Consider the following 22,429-nt stretch of genomic DNA (forward strand, 5'->3'; position numbering starts at 1 on the left):
CTCTCTTACCTCAGCGACAGCATGCATAAGGTTCACTTTACAAGCCTGGACTGTGAACTTGAGTACATTTTGGTGTGAAAGCCATCTTTTTTATATCCATGTTTTGCTTCTGTGGTGTTTATAATGCAGTTCAGCACTTAATCCATGTTTTACATATATGGTGATGTATAAGATGCAGTTCAGCACTATGAACATTAACATTGTTTAACTTTTTTTTTTTGCACTGCTCATTATTGCACTGTGCCAGAAATTTTGTGAGTTGATACCAATTACCAATGTGAAAATAGTTGATCTACGAAGTCATATGTTCACATGCCAATAAAAGCACTTTGTGATTTGAAGATTTTTCTTAACATTTGTCTTATTAATGCTAATGAAGCAGGGTTGGGGGTTCACCTCAGATGGTTGTTGTACATATCTGGACTACATCCGGCACTGATCCAACTCGCATCCGTACCTGATTTGGGCAGTGCAGAGAGAGGTTTTTAGTGATCTGTGCCGGACCTGGCCTATATCCGTTCCAGATCCAAAAATTGTATTTGTGCCGGATACGCAAAAGTACGGAGAGCAAAAGTTATGTGGGATGGATCCGTTTGCTGTATTCAGACCGGACTTTGGGGTACATCCGGTGCTGATCCGGCTCAGGTCAAATTGCTATCTGGGTTGTACTTGAACACAGTTGTTTCAACTGATTGTTTAGAAATGACTTCAGGAAACCTTCCTGAGTGTGTAAATCTATGATCCTCTTTCGCAGATCTGCACTAAGCTCCTTGGACTTTCCCATTGGCGGGAAAGTGGTGTAGTGGTTAGCGCTGTTGCCTCACAGCAAGAAGGTTCTGGGTTTGAGCCCGGTGGCCGACGGGGATGTTTCTGTGTGGAGTTTGCATGTTCCCGGAACACCCGGGTTTCCTCTGGGTGTTCCGGTTTCCTCTACAGTTCAAAGATATGCGGTTAGGTTAATTTGGGTACCCTTGGGCCAAAGTGCCCTGCTCATATATATATTGTGTGTGTGTGTGTGTGTGTGTGTGTGTGTGTGTGTGTGTGTGTGTGTTCACTGCTTCAGATGAGGTTAAATTTCACTGTGCTTGAGTGTACGTGTGATAAAGTTCTTCTTCGTGCCATGTGTTGGTCAAGCCGATGAGTGTCTGTCAAACCTTTTTTGCATTGTGCACAGAGAAACTACCGGCATTCTATGTAAACTCTAGAGACTGGTGTGTGTGTGTGAGAGAGAGAGAGAGAGAACCCCAGGAGATCAGCAGTTTCTGAAATACTCAAATCAGTCCATCTGGCACCAACACCCATGCCACAGTGAAAGTCACGGAGATCACAATTTTTCCCATTCTGATGTTTGAAGTGAACATTAACTGAAGCTCTTGATTTGTATCTGCCTGATTTTTATGCATTGTGCTGCTGTCAAGGGATCGGCTGATTAGAGAACTGCATAAAAGTGTATGGGTGTTTCTAATAAAGTGGCCAGTGAATATATTTTCCAATAACAGCATGCCTCGTCACACTTATTATATTCCATATGTACTAGTAGTTGATTTTAAAGGTGCAGCTTGCAATGTATGCCTTTCCTACAATAATTATATAATGTATACAGACATGCAATAAATCTTGTATCAGTCAAAACAGAGCTGAAAAAAGACCATCATTACGGCTCGACTGTTGTAAGTGTAGTTTGTAGGCTTCACTTCTTTAAGAAACCGATATGTCAAAAATGAGTTGTTTTTTTTTAATGTCCTCAAACTAAAGTGATAAACAAATTTGCTTTTATGACACTGATATAAAGCACAATGTACACCTTCTGCAACTGCTGCAAAGTGTAATGAATCTGTTGTTTCTTAACAAATTAACAAAATTAGGTGAGGATAAAATGTGTATAAATGGACTTCACACGCAGTCTTACTTAATTTTCTTTGTTGCTAAAAGATTGTTCGAAACCGAGTCATATTTGAAATTAAATGTGTTTCAGGCTTTTCGTGTGGCTGAGGATCATCTGGGGATTCCAGCTCTCCTGGAAGCAGAGGACATGGTGGCTCTTCCCATCCCAGACCGACTCAGCATTCTCACTTACGTCTCGCAGTACTATAACTACTTCAACGGTCGCTCACCTAGTAAGATTATGATTGTATCCAAGCAATTTTCATTATCAGCTTTTGGAAAGACACACTCGTTCTCATCGTTTTTCTGTCCCCCCCCGAAACAAATGGAGTTTCGGAATCAAAGTCTTCCTGCTTGGAAACGTTTCATCAGAGAGCCACCAAACTTCATATGACCCCTCAGGCCAGCTCATCCTATAGATATATGAATTTGGCTATGATCTGCACTCATCTCTTTCTTTCTTATCGTCCATCCATTTTTCTCCCATTGGCAGCAATGCATCTTTGGCCCCATAGAAATGAATGGAGTTTTGGAATCGGAGTCTTCCTGCTCAGACACACTTAATCAGAGAGCAGAAAGTTCATTTCATCATTTCGTAATCAGACCAAATCGACATGCACGTACAACTGTCACAAGCAGCATTTGTTTTTTTTTTTTTTCGCACCGCTGCGCAGTCATGTTTGCATTTTCAATCGGAAATGCATTTCTCGTTGTTATTTACAATGACTTGGTATTAAATAAGATTTTGTTTGTTCATTCGTTCGTAGTCGGAGGAGTTGGTGGAGTCAAACGGCCGGCAGAGGACTCAAAAGAGGAGCCATCAGAAAAGAAGAATCTCCCCATCGCTGCCAAAACCTACATCCCAAAGACGCATCCAGTGTCGTCTTCTGTCTCCTCAAAAGTTGCTCAGAACCGTCCACCATCACATTTCATACAGAACAGTAGCTCAAACAAGCATGTCTCAACCGCTCCGACACAGCAGCGTGCCATAGAAAAACACACCGTATCCGAAAACAACAAAATGGCCTCTCCAAGCACTGAATCAGCATCCACAGTGAAAACCCCAGGCAGGAATGCTGAGAAGGTACAAGTGCCTCTCGTCTTTACTTTTGTTTCTGGTATCATAATGAAACTCTAATAACTTTTTTTTTTAAAGCAAGCAAGAAAGAATAAGCCAAGCCAGTAAGTCATGCAGGGGAGAATCACCGGTTTGCGCTGTGACTAATTGGTGTTTGGCAGCGAAAAGCAGTCCTGGAGCTGCTGTGTGTGTGAAATGCACTTCAGGCTCTTAACATAATGCATGCGTGTTGGCCCAAAAATGAAAAGTCAGAGAGTATATTTGAAGACAAATACAAGACTCTTACATGCTCAGTATTAAGCCCAGTGATAAAGCCCATTGGTACACCCGGTTAGGGGCATGAACGTATTCGTGACATCTTGTTTGATAATTTCTCTGCTTAAAGGCAGCTGATTTACCGAGTCAGTTACTTACTAAGGATGTGTATTCAAATAACCAAGATCCAATCTGAACCGATATCTGACAAAGAAATGCTATGTTGAAATATACTGTGTTTATTATCTTGTATCATGAATATCATGCATGATAGTTTTAACCGAGCGTGTGATGGCGAACGGCAGAGATTGTTTAGACACAAGCACCTCATGCCAAGTGAAATAGCAACTTCTACAGAGAGCTATATGTGGAAATACCAGCTATACTTCTGTCCCAGCGGAGAGAGTTTTTTCAGCAGCACGACTAGTTGTTCAGTCTCCAAATGCACCTCCTGCCGTGTAGACGTTCTTAAACAATGTAGCATGAGATTAACAGGATCATACATTACAGATAGGCGACGTTGGCGCCTTCATGTATTATAGACACAATGCAGAGTTTTGTGTGTTTGTATGCTACTTGGCATTTTTGTATGGAGGCTGTAAGCATTTTTGTTTTGGACATCAGATGTCAATTTGAAACGGTTATCGTTACCTCTGCATGCAGTGAACAAATGTGTATGAAGACTTTTTTTAATTCAATCTTTTCTTGTTGGATTAAGTAATCGTTTAAAAATGCAGATTTTTCGAATACCCAAAAGCTCATGTCTATGGTTAGGCTACATCCACACGACAACGGCAACGAGATTTTTTTTTTTAAATATCGCGTCCACATGGGCAACGGATCAGTAAAATATCAGGTTCATATGGCAACGCAACGCTTGCTGAAAACGATGCAATACACATGCCACACCTCTACGTGCGCTGTAAGACGGTCCCATCGGGGACACCAGAACAATAGAAGAAGTAGACGCATGTGCATAAACCCCTTCTTCTGTAGCATTAGCCACATAAAGTTTTGATTATTAATCAGTAGCGTAAAACGAAAGACGTGGAAAGAGGAATGAACGGGGGTAAATGGAAGCCGGTACGCCAACATTCTGATATCCTCCAGAATTCTTTAATGGTCCGGAATAAATTGAATGCTACACGTTGATGGATTACTTTGTTCTTCTACGCCCTTTTTGAGGAATGTATTGTCGGACTTAAACCAACATCTGAAGAGGTGAGATCGCTCCTTTTTTTTTTTCCTATTTTTGCTGGCGGGATTGTTTTTGGAAAGCGCACGGGCGGTGCGCGGTTTGGTACTGCTTCCGCAGTGTTTGGACTAAAGACTCTGCCCTAAGGGCTATTCTCTCTCTCTCTCTCTCTCTCTCTCTCTCTCTCTCACTTTGCACCATTACACAATAAATATTCACAGTGAAAATATTTTGTAAGCACGTTTCATGAACCAAGTTATAGGATTTGTTGACAACTTGCATCGAGTTTGTTACACTTCTACCCGGCGTGAAGCACTGACAGTCATGTGGTTGTGACGTCATCGTAAACAAATCCGTTCTACTCATCCAGACGACTTCGCAACGGCAACGTTGCCAGATTTTTTCACTCTGGAACCTGTTCTCAAAAGATTTCGTTTTGGGGCACCCAAAAAGCCGGTGCCGTGTGGACGCCAGGCCGAAACGATAAGCAATTTTATCAGATTCACCTGAATCCGTTGCCGTGTGGACAGGGCCTTAGTAGCAGGGAATTAACCAAACTGGTTCAGGCTCTGGCACTCCATAACAAAAGATTTTGTGCGTCATTTTTGCTAAACCTATATTAATAAACCTTGTTTATTCTCCCCGAAGACCGTTTTAGTCGAGAGCTCCAATAAAACCGGCACCCTGAACAGTAAGTGTGCAGTGTGCAGGAGTCACGTTCACTTGGTTCAGAGACACCTAGTGGATGGGAAACTGTACCACAGGAGCTGCTTCAAGTAAGATTCCATATATATATAATATCTTTTTTTAACTAGTGTATATATTATGGATATTTATAAGTAAACCATACATGTAATCTTGCTTGAATCCTGTCCATTAGATGCTGTGAATGTTCAGCTGCTTTACAGTCCGGGGCGTATACATCTGGCCAACAACCTGGCGCACTGCACTGCCCTTCATACCGCTGTACTCAGAACGGCCTTAAGTCTTCAGCTAAGCATAGTGGGTCGGATGCAATTGGATTCAAACCTGAGAGAGAGGGGAGTAGGCCATCGCCTCTGCAGAATTCCTCAGTTCTGATCAGCCCTATTAAACCTGATCCCAAGTCAATTCAGCCAAATCTGACCCCAGAACCATGGACTGCTTCAGCACTAAGGACTCAAGCTGCCAGGCAGAGGTTTTTTCTTTCCACCTCAGAGGCCTCTTCTACCCAGAACATCATTGTACCAAAGTCTGAAGAAGAGAAGGAGCAGGCGCAGGCATTGATCTCTCAGAAATTGGCCGAAGGAAACCGCAACAATAATAACAAAGCTTATAGCTGTGGGCTCAGTCCAGACAACAAGTAAGGAAAAGTGGATGCTCAGGCATTATTATTATTATTTCATCTCCTGTGACTCATGCTTTGCTGTAGTTCACCAAGATAGACAGTATGTTTGTACGTCTAGCTATGTGCATTCTAATAGGTCATGCAGTGAATTGATTTGATTCAAAGGTACTTGTTAATGTGTAGAGAGAAGCTGTCTCTTTGAGTAATGATTTCAGGTTCTCTATCAGATTATGCCAAGTAGGATTTTGTAACTAATTCTATTATCAAGCATTCAGCTAAGCAGACAGTTTGATTCGAGTGTAAATAGTAAATAATTCAAGAGACACCTTTCTTTCTTTCCTCTCAGATCGGTTGATGTCCTCAGCTCAGAGCAGGAGAAATATGGCTCAGGAACAGAAGTCAAAGCTAGCTGTTTCTGTATTTCTCCCACCAACTCCAGTAGCATGGAGCCCCTGTGGCTGAGTGGCATAAACAAAGAGCGCACTAGACCTCCCTCCTCTTCCCTCTTCATCACCGGAGGTGCTGTTCACGTACCCATGACCTTTGCTTATATAGACGATAGTCTGTTTTTAAAATGCTTTTTAAAGGTTGCAGAGGGAAATAATATTATAAACATCGAATATAAGCAGAGAGGACGAGTGCAGACACACGGAACGAGCAATATAAAAAAGCGTGCGTTTCATTTAGTCCACCACAATGAGTCAGAATAACTTGTGATTTTTTTTTTTTTTTTTTTTTTTTTTCCCAACATGACTTGTAGCGTTCTGTATTTTTATTCTTTGTACATCCAAGCACTGCTTTAAATAATATAATTTGATTATGTATGACTCATGCTTGTTTGTTGGGTATTTTTTTTTTTCTCTGATGGCCATAGCCAAAGATGTGGGGTGCTGTGAAGGCCCAAAGCTGAAGATGGCTTCAAATGAACCAAGACTAAAGTAAGTTTTCCTTGTTTATCCCTTTTATCTCTAAAATAGAAATTGTGTGAAATACAAAAGGGACACATCATTTGCAGTGTGAGCAGAGACAGCTGGCATAAATGGCCTAGCAGGTCTTAGCAGTAATGGATATTTTTGGCATCCACGTCAGAGCATTACTAACTATTAGTATAAATACGCAGGTGATTATAGAAAATCACATGCTGACTGGTCAAGAAATTCAAACTATTTACAGTGGTGCTTGAAAGTTTGTGAACCCTTTAGAATTTATGGTTCTGCATAAATATGACCTAAAACATCATCTCATTTTCACACAAGTCCTAAAAGTAGATAAAGAGAACCCAGTTAAAGAAATGAGACAAAAATATTCTACTTGGTCATTTATTTGTTGAGGAAAACGATCCAATATTACATATGTGAGTGGCAAAAGTATGTGAACATTTGCTTTCAGTATCTGGTGTGATTCCCTTGTGCAGCAATAACTGCAACTAAAAGTTTCCGGTAACTGTTGATCAGTCCTGCACACCGGCTTGGAGGAATTTTAGCCCATTCCTTTTTTTTTATTTTTTATTTTTTTTTTTTTATTAAGTTTCTGCCATTGCACAAATAAACTAACAATAAAAATAAGATATAAAATAAAATTATGTAATAAAAAACTTAGTAAACTTAATAAATGGCAAGGCAAACACAACAGAGCTAGGCTCCAATAACAGTGCCGCCTATATAACTAAAATAATTTCAACTAAATACTAAATAAATGAGATAATCTAATGATAATCATAAAACATGTAAATATGGACAACTCTTAAACAATTAATATAATAGTTAATCAATATCCGAGTATTAATTAATAGCAACATTGCTTAAGTAGAAGAAGATTAAGAGAGGAAGAACATTTAGGACACAGAGATTTCCAGGTTAAAAAGTTAAATTGATTGTATGACTTATCACTAGCGTCTTTATAAAACTTGAGCAAATGAGATTTGAATTGAGCAAGCGAAGTGGAGCTGCGAATAAAAACTGGGAGATTATTCCACAGTTTGGCTAATCGATTAAAGTAGGAAGCTTGGAAAAGTTTAGTACGACATCTAGGAACATGAACATCTAAGTCAGACGAATTACGCGTAGATCTAATAGACATTTTAGGTTTAACAAAGTCAGTAATATTAATGTTGTAGTATCCTAAACGACATCTAAAATAAAATATGAGGTCTTTAGCCTCATGCCAGTAAGTTAAGGGCAATAAGTTAGTTTGCCTTAGCCTATCTATGTAAGGTACTTTATTTTGCCAATGTAGGTTAAGAATAAACTTGGTTGAACGACGTTGTAGCTGTTCAAGTCGCTGCATGCTACAAATAGTTTGGGGAGCCCAAAGTTCACTAGCATACCCCACTTGAGATCTGATAAATGTAAGATAAAGCAATCTCCTAGTTGTAAGACTGAAATTCTTATTTAGATGTCTACATAAAAAACCCAACATTTTATACCCTTTTGAGACAATTTTAATGATGTGACAGTCCCATTTTAAGTTAGATGTAATGGTTACACCTAAGTCTCTTTGTGATGTTACTTGATTTAATGGCACACCGTCCATTTCATACTGATAGGTTATAGGTGATTTCTTTCTAGTAATTGACAATGCTTCACATTTTGAACTGTTATAACGGAGACTCCATTGCTTGCTCCAGACGCTAAGAGTATCAAGATCACTTTGAAGATTTTTTGCGTCATCTTCACAATTAATCTCGTTGCACAGTTTAGAATCGTCTGCAAATAGGACCACGTTGTTATTAACAGCAGTGGGTAGATCATTCACATATACTAGGAATAGAAGAGGACCTAGTATACTGCCCTGTGGTACTCCAGAAGTAACGGGAAGACTAGAAGACGTCACTCCATTGATAATACATTTCTGGTAACGATCGCTTAAATAGTTTTCCATCCATTTAAGAAGAGTATCAGAAATGCCGTAGGTAGTGAGTTTGACAAGCAGTTTTCTATGCGATACACTATCAAATGCTTTAGCTAGGTCCAGATAAATGACATCAGTCTGAAGACCTTTATCCAGACTTAGTCCCACGTTATGATAAAACGACAACAACTGAGTAACTGTAGAACGACCCTTTAGGAAACCATGTTGTGCATCTGTAAAAAATTGGGCAATGTGTTCCATTAAATTGTTATACACGCAGCGTTCAAGCACTTTAGATAACACAGAAAGCAATGAAATCGGTCGGTAGTTGGTGATGTCCTCTTTTTTGCCCTTTTTGAACACAGGAACCACCACAGAGTGCTTCCATTCCTCAGGAATCTCTCCAGTTGCTAGAGATTTGTTGAACAGGTTACAGATAGAAGGACAGAGTTCTGTAGCACATTCTTTCAGAATTGATGTTGGGAGGCCATCGGAGCCAGGGGCTTTGCGAGGATCAAGTGAAGACAGAGATGACAATACTTCCATATTAGTCAACACTATGCTATCCAACTTTGGAACTTGTGAATCCTGATCATGCTGATTTGGGTAGCTAGACTCGTCAGAGGTAAAGGTGGAGAAAAAGAACTGGTTAAAAGCCTCAGCCTGGGAGTGGCTATCTCTGTGAAGTTGTCCCTTGTAAGAAACGATGTCAGGAATGGAGTTTGATCGTGTTTTATACCTAAAAAAGGACCAGAACCGCTTTGGATTTTCTGTAATTGACTCTCCAATTGATTTTGAGTATTCCACATATTTGAACTCTATCAATCTTTTCACATCTCTCCTCAGCTCCTTGAACTTAGATAATCGGCCATCACCACCATATTTCCTGTACGCACGTCTAGCTGTTTCTTTTTTCCTTAACGCATGTTTCACTTCTCCATCTATCCAAGGCGGGGTGTTTGAGTTTTTGATCTTTACTTTAGGAATATGCTTGTCCGCGAGATGTAAGAGCGTATTCTTCCAATTTTGCCAACACTCATTGATGTTATCTAAGCTAGAGGAGGTTTGTTCCTCCGTACAGAACAGCTTCAACTCTGGGATATTGGTGGGTTTCCTCACATGAATGCTCGCTTTAGGTCCTTCCACAACATTTAGATTGGATTAAGGTCAGGACTTTGACTTGGCCATTCCAAAACATTAACTTTATTCTTCTTTAACCATTCTTTGGTAGAACAACTTGTGTGCTTAGGGTTGTTGCCTTGCTGCATGACCCACCTTCTCTTGAGATTTAGTTCATGGACAGATGTCCTGACATTTTCCTTTAGAATTCGCTGGTATAATTCAGAATTCATTGTTCCATCAATGATGGCAAGCCGTCCTGGCCCAGATGCAGCAAAACAGGCCCAAGCCATGATACTACCACCAGCATGTTTCACAGATGGGATAAGGTTCTTATGCTGGAATGCAGTGTTTTCCTTTCTCCAAACATAACGCTTCTCATTTAAACCAAAAAGTTCTATTTTGTCCACATCCATCCACAAAAAACATTTTTCCAATCGCCTTCTGGCTTGTCCATGTGATCTTTAGCAAACTGCAGATGAGCAGCAATGTTCTTTTTGGAGAACAGTGGCTTTCTCCTTGCAACCCTGCCATGCACACTATTGTTGTTCAGTGTTCTCCTGATGATGGACTCATGAACATTAACATAAGCCAATGTGAGAGAGGCCTTCAGTTGCTTAGAAGTTACCCTGGGGTCCTTTGTGACCTCGCCGACTATTACACGCCTTGCTCTTGGAGTGATCTTTGTTGGTCGACCACTCCTGGGGAGGGTAACAATGGTCTTGAATTTCCTCCATTTGTACACAATCTGACTGTGGACCGGTGGAGTCCAAACTCTTTAGAGGTGGTTTTGTAACCTTTTCCAGCCTGATGAGCATCAACAACGCTTTTTCTGAGGTCCTCAGAAATCTCCTTTGTTCGTGCCATGATACACTTCCACAAACGTGTGTTGTAAAGATCAGACTTTGATAGATCCCTGTTCTTTAAATAAAACAGGGTGCCCACTCACACCTGATTGTCATCCCATTAATTGCAAACACCTGACTCTAATTTCACCTTCAAATTAACTGCTAATCCTAGAGGTTCACATACTTTTGCCACTCACAGATATGTAATATTGAATCATTTTCCTCAGTAAATAAATGACCAAGTATAATATTTTTGTCTCATTTGTTTAACTGGGTTCTCTTTATCTACTTTTAGAACTTGTGTGAAAATCTGATGTTGTTTTAGGTCATATTTATGCAGAAATATAGAAAATTCTAAAGGGTTCACAAACTTTCAAGCACCATTAACACTTATTCGCTGAATGTGAAGTGAAGAATAAGTGAGACAAAGTCGAGGTTATTATTCACTGAGACCAAGGTGGATAATTGTTGTAGTATAAATACACAGGTGAGTATTTTTTAAAAATAATTTATTTCAAACTTCAAAAGCAGCATGCAAATGTAATTAAGGCCCAGCGCAGACTTGTCACTTATCTACGCCGAGTCACATAAAATGCTTTGTTTTGAAATCGATAAAATAAATCACAATTCCATCTTGCCTTTTGAATAGTTTTAGACCAACCTTCATAGTATCTTTAGTGCTTTTAGGGACAGCATTTTCTTTCATCATTTGTAATTCTTCCTCACTTACAGTGACGAAGCGATTGGCCGCCATTTTGTTGCGTTGCTCAGGGTGATTATTGAGAAATAATCTGAATTTCTTGACCAATCTGCGCACGATTTTATATAATCACCTGCGTATTTGTACTAATAACCGTCTCAAGTGACTCAGCAAAATGGCAGCCAATATGTTTTTAAATGATAACCTGTGTATTTACACTAAAACAATTATCCACCTTAGGCTCCATGAATATCAGTGAATAATAACCTTGACTTCATCTCGGTTATGCACTGATATTCAGTTCACCTTCAGCAAATAATTGTTAATTGCCAAGGTGTTAATAAGGTGGATTATTTAGGACTTTTGTGGAACCAACCGTAACGCCTCCACTGATGATAACAAAAGTACACAAAGGTATGAGGAAGCCAGGGCTGATTTCTTTCTAGCCCAGACTGTAGATTTATGCCACCTATCAGCGACAGTGGTGTCAGAATGAAAGGCAAGATCTGATTTGATCTCCATTTGGGCTGATATTTTTCACCCCATGTTGTTGTTGTATCCGTCAGACATCACAAGAAGCGACTGAGAAGGCAGGTATGAAATATAGATTAGGATTTAATGAACGTAAATTAGGTACATTATTAACTCCATCCTTTTTTCCAGAAAAATGCTTTTGGATGAGAAACTAAAATCGATTGATTTAAGCACAAAATGTACAAATTACACAAACAAGTCTCAGTGTGTGCTGGGCCTGAATATGTTCTTGGTGCAACCCTACTCTTACATTGAAATTTGCCTTGATATGTTTTATACACTTCTCCCCTTTATTTAGAGAAAACAGGTGAAGTTTCTGATGGCTGCTTACTAAATGGCTGTTCTTTCTCTAGAACATTTGCTGAGGATAATGCTGTGACTCCTGAAGAAAGCAAATTCCTCTGCAATGATAACCAGCTGAATCACCAGTACACTACTACTTCTGTGCCGGGCTTCCAGCGCACCAACATTGTACAACTCGGCACTCCTAAATCTCCAGCCACAGAGTCTGCTGTCTCAGGTATCACCCCTGCTTCACAGCCACCTGATGTACTTTCTAACACTGCTTTAATCACATCATTACTGAATAGTGGAAGAACGTCCGTCAGATGTGTCGGCATGGGATCACCAAAATGACCGTCATTAATAGCTTGGCTCAAAATATAACTGAATCCTCGGTCTGGGTGATAGGGCAGTGTAAATTGAATATTGGAAATGTTTGACATGTGATGTGCCAGAGTGCATTTAAAAGCTGCTGAATTATGACTATCTTGTGGCCACTTAATTGAATTAGCTGAATAGGACTACTGAGTCGGACAGTGGGGTGATATTATCGATTATCATGATAATTTAATTAATAGGAATATCTCATCTCATCTCATCTCATTATCTCTAGCCGCTTTATCCTTCTACAGGGTCGCAGGCAAGCTGGAGCCTATCCCAGCTGACTACGGGCGAAAGGCGGGGTACACCCTGGACAAGTCGCCAGGTCATCACAGGGCTGACACATAGACACAGACAACCATTCACACTCACATTCACACCTACGGTCAATTTAGAGTCACCAGTTAACCTAACCTGCATGTCTTTGGACTGTGGGGGAAACCGGAGCACCCGGAGGAAACCCACGCGGACACGGGGAGAACATGCAAACTCCACACAGAAAGGCCCTCGCCGGCCCCGGGGCTCGAACCCAGGACCTTCTTGCTGTGAGGCGACAGCGCTAACCACTACACCACCGTGCCGCCCTAATAGGAATATATTATAAATATTTTTAGATATCACCCTCCACTACTGAATATAAACATTGATTATAGACTGATATATATCTCAGTGGTGCTTGAAAGTTTGTGAACCCTTTAGAATTTTCTATATTTCTGCATAAATATGACCTAAAACATCATCAGATTTTCACACAAGTCCTAAAAGTACATAAAGAGAACCCAGTAAAACAAATGAGACAAATATATTATACTTGGTCATTTATTTGTTGAGGAAAATGATCCAATATTACATATCTGTGAGTGGCAAAAGTATGTGAACCTTTGCTTTCAGTGTCTGGTGTGACCCCCTTGTGCAGCAATAACTGCAACTAAACATTTCCAGTAACTGTTGATCAGTCCTGCACACCAGCTTGGAGGAATTTTAGCCCATTCCTCCGTACAGAACAGCTTCAACTCTGGGATGTTGGTGGGTTTCCTCACATGAACTGCTCACTTTAGGTCCTTCCACAACATTTCGATTGGATTAAGGTCAGGACTTTGACTTGGCCATTCCAAAACATTAACTTTATTCTTCTTTAACCATTCTTTGGTAGAACGACTTTTGTGCTTAGGGTCGTTGTCTTGCTGCATGACCCACCTTCTCTTGAGATTCAGTTCATGGACAGATGTCCTGACATTTTCCTTTAGAATTCGCTGGTATAATTCAGAATTCATTGTTCCATCAATGATGGCAAGCCGTCCTGGCCCAGATGCAGCAAAACAGACCCAAACCATGATACTACCACCACCAGGTTTCACAGATGGGATAAGGTTCTTATGCTGGAATGCAGTGTTTTCCTTTCTCCAAACATAACGGTTCTCATTTAAACCAAAAAGTTCTATTTTGGTTTCATCTGTCCACAAAACATTTTTCAAATAGCCTTCTGGCTTGTCCACGTGATCTTTAGCAAACTGCAGACGTGCAGCAATGTTCTTTATGGAGAGCAGTGGCTTTCTTCTTGCAACCCTGCTAGGCACACCATTGTTCAGTGTTCTCCTGATGGTGGACTTATGAACATTAACATTAGCCAATGTGAGAGAGGCCTTCAGTTGCTTAGAAGTTACCCTGGAGTCCTTTGTGACCTCGCTGACTATTACACACCTTGCTCTTGGAGTGATTTTTGTTGGTCGACCACTCCTGGGGAGGGTAACAATGGTCTTGAATTTCCTTCATTTGTACACAATCTGTCTGACTGTGGATTGGTGGAGTCCAAACTCTTTAGAGGTGGTTTTGTAACCTTTTCCAGCCTGATGAGCATCAACAACGCTTTTTCTGAGGTCTTCAGAAATCTCCTCTGTTCGTGCCATGATACACTTCCACAAACATGTGTTGTGAAGATCAGACTTTGATAGATCCCTGTTCTTTAAATAAAACAGGGTGCCCACTCACATCTGATTGTCATCCCATTGATTGAAAACACCTGACTCTAATTTCACCTTCAAATGAACAGCTAATCCTAGAGGTTCACATCCTTTTGCCACTCACAGATATGTAATATTGGGCCATTTTCCTCAATAAATAAATGACCAAGCACAATATTTTTGTCTCATTTGTTTAACTGGGTTCTCTTTATCTACTTTTAGGACTTGTGTGAAAATCTGATGATGTTTTAGGTCATATTTATGCAGAAATAAAGACAATTCTAAAGGGTTCACAAACTTTCAAGCACCACTGTATATATAAAATTTTAATTAATTTATTGATAATGGCTCCCTTGTAATAAACTGCATCTCATCACTGGCTTTAGGTACAAAAAAGGCTCTGTACTCCTTCTGTTTGCATCACTGCTTAATAAAAACTTAATATCCTTCATAGCATTAAACAGCGCCACTAATGCAGCATTAGACTTGCTCACAAGTTGGATTTCTGTCAAATTTCCAACTATTTCAGACATGATAAACTTTTAATATCTTTTAAAGTGCTTAATAACACTTTAACTGTTTTGCTTTTTTATATCGATTCCCTGATTTGTACAGGTCAACAACCATCTGTTGATTTTGTTTCGAATGGTCATTGTTTTCCCAGTGTAATGGAGGTCATGCATGTAAAAGGGGTTTTTACATGTGCGCAACCTCATGTTTATACCTTGCAGGGGAAGGGGTTAAAGGCAACAACAGCATTTAATGAGCAACTAAAAAAAATAATTTTTTCATATGGCAAAAAAAAAAAAACTTTTTAGGACATACTTTTGAGAGAAAATGCTATCATTAAAAAAAAATGGTCCTAATTAGCAGGTTAACAGATGGTTTTTTTTTTTTTTTTTGAGTGGAAAATTGGAATGATTATACAACTGTAAATAACGGTGGTTGTATGCAGTAGTTTTGGGTGATTTTTATGAAGGGTGCCAATATTTATGCAGGGAACCATGTCCGTTTCTGTACTGAAGGATTGCTACATTTGGCTTGACCCTACGTTTTCAGTATTATTAGCTCATCCAGCTGATAGGCGATGAGCTCATGTCGTCATGTGTTGTCCATCCGGTGTCGTCCAAATTTCACGAAAATTGCTTCTTCTCTCTCAATTCTTCACCGATTTTCATTCTTGTTGGCAGGAAGGTTGGTCTGCCTAGGGTGCATATAGCTTCTACCCAAATTTACATAATTGTAGTTAATAATCAGGATATGGAGTAATTAAGCCCTAAGGAGCAGTTTCCACACAAATCGCTTCTGTCTCAATTCTTCACTGATTTTGATTCTTTCTGGCATGAAGGTAGGGGTACCTAGGGTGCATATAACTTCTACCCAGATTTGCTTCATTACAATTATTCATGAAGTTATGGACTAATTAAGCCTTAATGAGCAGTTCAGAAAATTTGCTTCTTCTTGGTCAATTCCTCACCGTTTTGGAGTCTTTCTGGCAAATGGGTAGGTATTCCTAGGGTGTATGTAGCTTGCAGCATTTATTGTGCAAGGTGGCCCACTTTAGATCGTTCCTTCTGGACTAGACGGGGCTGGAGTGAGCTACACCGTCATTGATGGTCTCGTTAGTTTTTCAGTAATTAAAATATCTTGTCTTTTCTTATTTAAACTAGGAAAATAATAAAATTTTGCTTTAATGCTCTCATGTACGTACAGTCTCCTTAAGTATGGGAAGGTCAAGTCTTTTGTTTTGGCATTTGGGTTTGCCATTAAAAGATGAATATGAAATATTATCAATATTTCAGCTTTAATTTCCTGATATTTACATCTAGATGTGTTAAACGCCTTAGAGTTTGGTCAATCTAAAACCTTCCACTTCCCCCTGTTGAAGTCCTTTGCTGTGTTGGCAGTGTGTTTTGGGTCATTGTCTTGCTTCACGATGAAGTTCCTCCTAATTAGATTGGATGCATTTTCCCTGTAAATTGGCAGAGAATGTTTCTGTAGACTTCTGAATTCATTCTGCTGCTACCATCATGAGTTACATCATCAGTAAAGATGAGCGAGTCCATTCCAGAAGCAGCCATATAAGCCATAGCCATGACACTACCTCCACACCATGCTTGACCGATGAGCTCAGTATGTTTGGGGATCATAAATGGATCTTTTTTCTTTTCTTCTCCATCGCTTTGGTGGATCGTTAGTCTTGGTTGCAAGACATTTTTGTCTCATCTTGATATTTCTTTGTGAAGTCCAATCTGGCCTTCAGATTCTTACTGCTGATGAGGGGTTTGCATCAGCCTTGGCCAACTTGATTGTTGTCTGGTTGTTAGTACACCAGCGGTTTCTTTCCAAATTGTTGTCTTGGCTATGTCCAATGGCTCTGATTGTGCTGACTTTCCCTCTTTTCTCTGCTTCAGATTGGCTTGCTTTATCCCTTAGACAGCTCTCTGGTCTTCATGTTGGTTTATCCTTTTTAACAGCAAATGCAATCTCTACAGGTGAAACGAATTGCTCAAACCAAGAGTTAGGGTTTAGAGCTATTAAAGGTAGACTGCCTTTCAGAGTTTTCAAGTGTAGTTCATAAAAATAATTTTCCCTGACGCCCAGTTATTTTTGTTTAGTAGACCAAAAGCTGCTGAATTCGAATCGCAAACTTCCAATTTTACTCATTTTATTTTATTTTATTTTTTTTAAATAAATAGAACACTTAATGAATTTAGGGCCACATGGCCCTAAATTCTCCACTATTTTTTCCTGCTTCACCATGACCCAATTCAAGATACTACGTCATGCATCATGTAGTGGGCTTTTCCTCGTTCACGCAAGGCATTGTGGGATACAAATTTGAAACAGGAGAGGAAAATGGAGGACGTGAGTGTGGAAATGAAATGTGAAAGACCGACTACAGTAAAGGAAAGCGAGAAGAAAAGACACTATGTTGCGAAGGAAAGGAAACGCAGGACCAAACTAATAAATATCGGCGGTCAGCGAGTACATCGGTGTGATCAGCTGTTTGTTTAGCAACAGAATGATGTTCCTGTCAGTGCACGGTCAAGGTAAACCTATGGATGGCAGTGATGCAACACTGGATGGCAGCTGCTGTAAAAAGAAGAAGCAGGTAAACCTGCGCATGTGCACACGGATTTCCTCTGTCTGCTTGACTGCGTGAAGTGAGCGATTTCATGCACATTATTTGCTAGGGAATCCCCTCAAATTAAATAACTTCCCAGCCACAGAATGGCCTGGGTTGTTTTTTATTTATTTATTTTTTTTGCGATATTGCAGAAATAAATATCACAATGACCAAATTTCAGAGGGAACTAAATTTCACCGATTTTTGTGAAATCTAAGGCCGTATAGCTTTAATCCATCCAGGCACACCTGAGCAACACCTATTACTCATATGTTCATATAGTCAATGTCACATATGATCACTTGAAAAATGGGTGGGTTCAATCAAAAGGTGCCATGTTCTAAGTTGTTTAATAGATGTATCTGATCTCAAACGCAAATGTCTTGTTGGTGTTCCAGTACTTTTGGAGGGGATTACAGTGTATATATGCTGTGTATAAACAGTACTTAACATTAGCCTTGACTGAATATTATTTACATTCGCCTATAAAGCAGTAATCATTTATTATTTCATGATTATGCCATGATTTACATTTCCAGCACATTTTCAAACTTCCCATAAATGCTCCAGTGTAACCCCTGCTCACGGTGGGATTTTACTGTTTCACGAGCTGCACACTTGGATTAGGTTATAGTGACCGTGTCATTTTCTTTTACTTACAGGCTCTAAATCTGAGAGTTCCTCAGTGAGCTCATCACCCAGATGCACACTGCCATCCACAGATCAACACCATGGAGGCTTGGCTGAATCTAGTAATGTGTCACCTTTTACCCTGTGATTAAAATTACATGAAGCCTTCAGGTAACAAAAGTCTGATGTGTGCTCTGGTTTTTAGGTTGTATATCAGGAAATTACAAATCCTGCCCATCCCTCCAGCCTCTAGTGGATGACGGTATCTCCTTGAGACCTTCTACTATACAGCCAGGATGGCCTGACTCTGCAGAACATGGTAACTTGTTGTTGTTCTAGAAAATAATAATAATAATAATAAAAGACCATACATTTTTTGGCTGACAATAAAATAAAGCTGGTGTGATGGACACGTGGGCATAATTGTCTTGCATATTAAAGATCAATAAGTATGCAGTGGTTCTACAGTCTGATTTTTTAAATTAATTAATTTATTTTTTTGTTCTGCTTGTTCCCAAGCTGAAAATGGAAGTGTGCCACTCGAGAACAGTTCAGAACCTGAAACTAAGCCACTCGCAGTAAGTGCACACATGAGAATTCTCCTTTTACCTGTTCAGCTCAACTTCATCACTGTTTTAAACCGACATCACCACATGCCACATTTCTTCTTGTGTAGATCAAGTCTCGCCACATCCCAGTCGAGCAGATCACTAAGGAGCTGGAGGAAATTGAGAACAGCCTGAGCGATTTGGAGAAAGCAGGAATTGACCTCGAGAGAAGACTGCGCAGCTGTGAGGAAGGTAGGAAAATAAAGAGCAGGTTCCTCCTGCTGTTCATATTATTGCCTTCTTGATTTGTCAGATATTTTAGAACATTTGACCCAGACTATGAGCTTTTCTTTCTGCAGGCCACTGTGATCCAGCCTCATTGATTTGCTCAAAGTAATAGAAAAAACATGGTATTTTAGGGAGCAGGGAATTGCCGCTTCATGGTGGTGGTTATGATGGCTGTGTGATTTTAATTGATTTTATAATGAGAAACTTTTTTTTTTTTAAGAACAGTTAATTTATGCATATTCTTTGTGGTTGAGTATATAAGCTTGTTGACACCAAGTTGACATAAATGAGATCAGTGCGACTCAAAAGTGCTGTAGACAGGCTGGAGTGTGTGTGTGTGTGTGTAGGGTTCCAGCCTCATTCCAAACCTGTTAGTGGAGTCGGTCCACCTGGGAGGTGGAATTCCGTCGTAGCCTTGGGCGGTGAACAATAAAGAGGCACACGTATCCAGCAGCCAGAGCTAAATGAGGCGAGGCACGGGGGAAGCTCACTGTCCTCCTGCGGGATTCTGGGAAGGAAATGGAAAGAGACAGCATTTTATAGTCAGACTGATGGCTAAGAGGGGACAGGGACACCTGATTGGCTGATTTCAAGGTCACCACGGCCTGAGCTCAGTGATATCATCTGCGTGCCGTCACACTCACCTATTCTGGACCAAATCGAGCCCAGTGCTTGATCGAATTACACAAATGTCTCTGTGTATGTGAGCTGTATCAGACCTCAAGGCAATGTCAGGGGCACAACAGACATTTTGGACTGCATTATGGTCCTATATTACTCGTGGCGTAAAGCCCGACTCGTATTTCCAACAGATACACACCAAGCGTTTCGCTACAAAATGGTTGTTTCCTCCAGAGCATATGTAATCACAATTTTTGCTTGAGGTGGCATGTATGCTCCATCTTCAACCATAAGAGACTTTCACAGTCTTGCCCCCCATGTGACCTTGGCTTGTTTTGCAGAGGGTAGCGGGGACATTTTGGCAGATCCGTTAATGGTGGACTGGTTCAACCTGATTCGGAAGAAGCAAAGTTACATACGGAGGGAATCTGAGCTCATGTACATGTAGGTGATTTATTTTACATTGTTCCCTGATTAAAGGGATATCACTTCCTCATGATAATGTCTAAGTAAATTTAAATACATTTTAATCTCAGAGCGGTGTGCTCCATTTGCGATCTAGAGCTGTATAAAGACTACAGATCTTTTGAAATTGAATAGGAATAAAATATAGTCTCGTGATTTATGAGTGAATGGGCTTTAAATTTCTCTTCCAACTCTTTAACAGAGCAAAAACTCAAGATTTAGAGGAGCAGCAGCCAGGAGTGGAAGGAGAGCTCAGGAGACTGATTAATAAACCAGGCAAGACTTAAAAAAACCACATTTATTGTATCCCCCAGGAGTAATGCTTCGTACAGTTGATGATACTGAAGATATTTGGAGCATAATACACTTTCAGGGACAAGCTACAATATTTTTGAGTGTGTAGCCCAAACTGTGCGTGTGTGGTTCTGTCTCAGAGCATCTGAAAAGCACTTTAGAAAGGAAGAGGGAGTCTGATCTCATGAAGAGGTTGGTGGAGATCGTGAACGACAGGAATGCCATTGTGGACGGTCTGGAGGAAGACAGACGGAGGTCAGCTGGTCTTAAACACACCTCTTTCTGTGTGTCAGATTTCTTTATTGTACAAGACACCTGATATTTATTAGTTGTGTGAGTGAGTGAATAAAGGGTGTTCTACTGTTTCCTGCATGAGACCTTTTACAAACTGCTTTTAGCTTCTCACTATAGCAGGCATTCAGGTCTAATTATAAAGTCTGCGTTTACATATTTGCTGATTATTTTAAGAGTTATTGAGCTAGGATTAAACTATCATTTTGTGTGTGTTGCATTTCAAGAGAGGAAGAAGAGGATCAGCAGCTGAATGAAATGATGCACCGACTCGGTAAGGGTCCGCTTAGTAAACTAAACGGAGAAATGTACAGGAACATGAATCGAAAACATTTCTTGGCCTCTGTCCTGACTTAGGTCTGCGGAAACTGAAAAGCAGGAGGAAGTCGTCCTTTCTGAAGTTGTTCAGACGCAGAAGTAAAAATGAAGGAAGGAAGGAAGAATGATCCACGTCCAAGCCGGCGACTTGACGCAGCCGTTTCGGCACAAACAACCACCTGAGTTCTTCACAAGAACCCTCAGAAGTGTGGCAGGTCAAATTTTTTTTTTTTTTTTTTTAATAAAACATAACACAACACAGGGCGGCACGGTGGTGTAGTGGTTAGCGCTGTCGCCTCACAGCAAGAAGGTCCTGGGTTCGAGCCCCGTGGCCGGCGAGGGCCTTTCTGTGTGGAGTTTGCATGTTCTCCCCGTGTCCGCGTGGGTTTCCTCCGGGTGCTCCGGTTTCCCCCACAGTCCAAAGACATGCAGGTTAGGTTAACTGGTGACTCTAAATTGACCGTAGGTGTGAATGTGAGTGTGAATGGTTGTCTGTGTCTATGTGTCAGCCCTGTGATGACCTGGCGACTTGTCCAGGGTGTACCCCGCCTTTCGCCCGTAGTCAGCTGGGATAGGCTCCAGCTTGCCTGCAACCCTGTAGAAGGATAAAGCGGCTAGAGATAATGAGATGAGATGAGATAACACAACACAGAAAACGGTGTCTGGATTTATGACTGAATTTCATAAGATTACTTTGGAGTTTGTTTGTACTTTAAGGTTTACGTCACAGCAGACTGCACTCACCTAAATCTAGAACACCTATTTTATTGCTCTGGGTGGGTTTTTATTTTTTTGGCTTTCTTCTCTTAATAGTGTTAAAGGTTTGGGTTTTATTTGTAGCTCTACGTACACTTACACTACAACATTGAATTGATGTATCCGATCAGTTGATCAGATTTATTTATCTTATTTTACTGAATTTTTATAATTATTTTTACAGTAATCCTGGTCACTTTTTTTTTTTTAAATTAATATAATGTTATTTGAAGAGCTGGCCAAATATCTTGCACATTTCTATGACTCTTCACTTTTCATGTTGCCCTAAAGGTGGCACTATAGGCTCACATGCCCTTCAGAAGAGTATCAAAGAAAGAAAGAAAGAGAAGAGAAAGAAAGCACCCTACATGCAAACACTTCCTCCCTTGCCCAAAGTATAAACTCAAAAAATATTTCTTCCAAAAAAATATTTAAACCAAGCTGAAGCTCTGGCATCCCTGAAAGATTTTTTTTTTTTAATTCTAAAGAGACAAATAATTAGTTGTGTGTTTTGCTTTTTAAATGCATTAAACAAGATTAATTATGTGTGGACTGTGGTAATGTGTCCAAAAGAATTTTCTTTGGTTCCAGAAAGACTTTTGTTTTAAATAAAAGTGAATAGGAGAAATATTAGTAAATAATAAATTGCGAAAGGTTGCTGTTTTGTTTTTTGT

General features: G+C 40.1%; 1 protein-coding gene across 2 annotated transcripts in view; it reads left to right on the top strand.

The window, feature by feature from the left end:
- The window catches only part of micall2a (mical-like 2a), a 75,484-nt gene that overhangs the window by 12,161 nt on the left and 40,894 nt on the right, over positions 1–22,429 (top strand). The window contains exons 3-18 of one of the 2 annotated variants that reach the window (XR_009656752.1): positions 1,976–2,117; positions 2,652–2,968; positions 5,061–5,188; positions 5,293–5,754; positions 6,086–6,258; positions 6,614–6,677; positions 12,144–12,310; positions 18,207–18,296; positions 18,380–18,493; positions 18,694–18,752; positions 18,851–18,974; positions 19,973–20,075; positions 20,299–20,372; positions 20,531–20,645; positions 20,909–20,955; positions 21,039–21,214. Coding sequence is in view for 1 of the 2 variants with exons in the window: in XM_060942117.1 (XP_060798100.1) it covers positions 1,976–2,117; positions 2,652–2,968; positions 5,061–5,188; positions 5,293–5,754; positions 6,086–6,258; positions 6,614–6,677; positions 12,144–12,310; positions 18,207–18,296; positions 18,380–18,493; positions 18,694–18,752; positions 18,851–18,974; positions 19,973–20,075; positions 20,299–20,372; positions 20,531–20,645; positions 20,909–20,955; positions 21,039–21,127 (2,268 nt within the window). In the remaining variant the exon portion in view is untranslated. Of the gene's footprint in view, positions 1–1,975; positions 2,118–2,651; positions 2,969–5,060; positions 5,189–5,292; positions 5,755–6,085; positions 6,259–6,613; positions 6,678–12,143; positions 12,311–18,206; positions 18,297–18,379; positions 18,494–18,693; positions 18,753–18,850; positions 18,975–19,972; positions 20,076–20,298; positions 20,373–20,530; positions 20,646–20,908; positions 20,956–21,038; positions 21,345–22,429 lie in introns of those variants that run through there. The other variant, XM_060942117.1, reaches the window with a different exon arrangement.

This window comes from Neoarius graeffei, chromosome 16 (genome assembly GCF_027579695.1).
Source record: "Neoarius graeffei isolate fNeoGra1 chromosome 16, fNeoGra1.pri, whole genome shotgun sequence".
Classification (NCBI taxonomy): domain Eukaryota; kingdom Metazoa; phylum Chordata; class Actinopteri; order Siluriformes; family Ariidae; genus Neoarius; species Neoarius graeffei.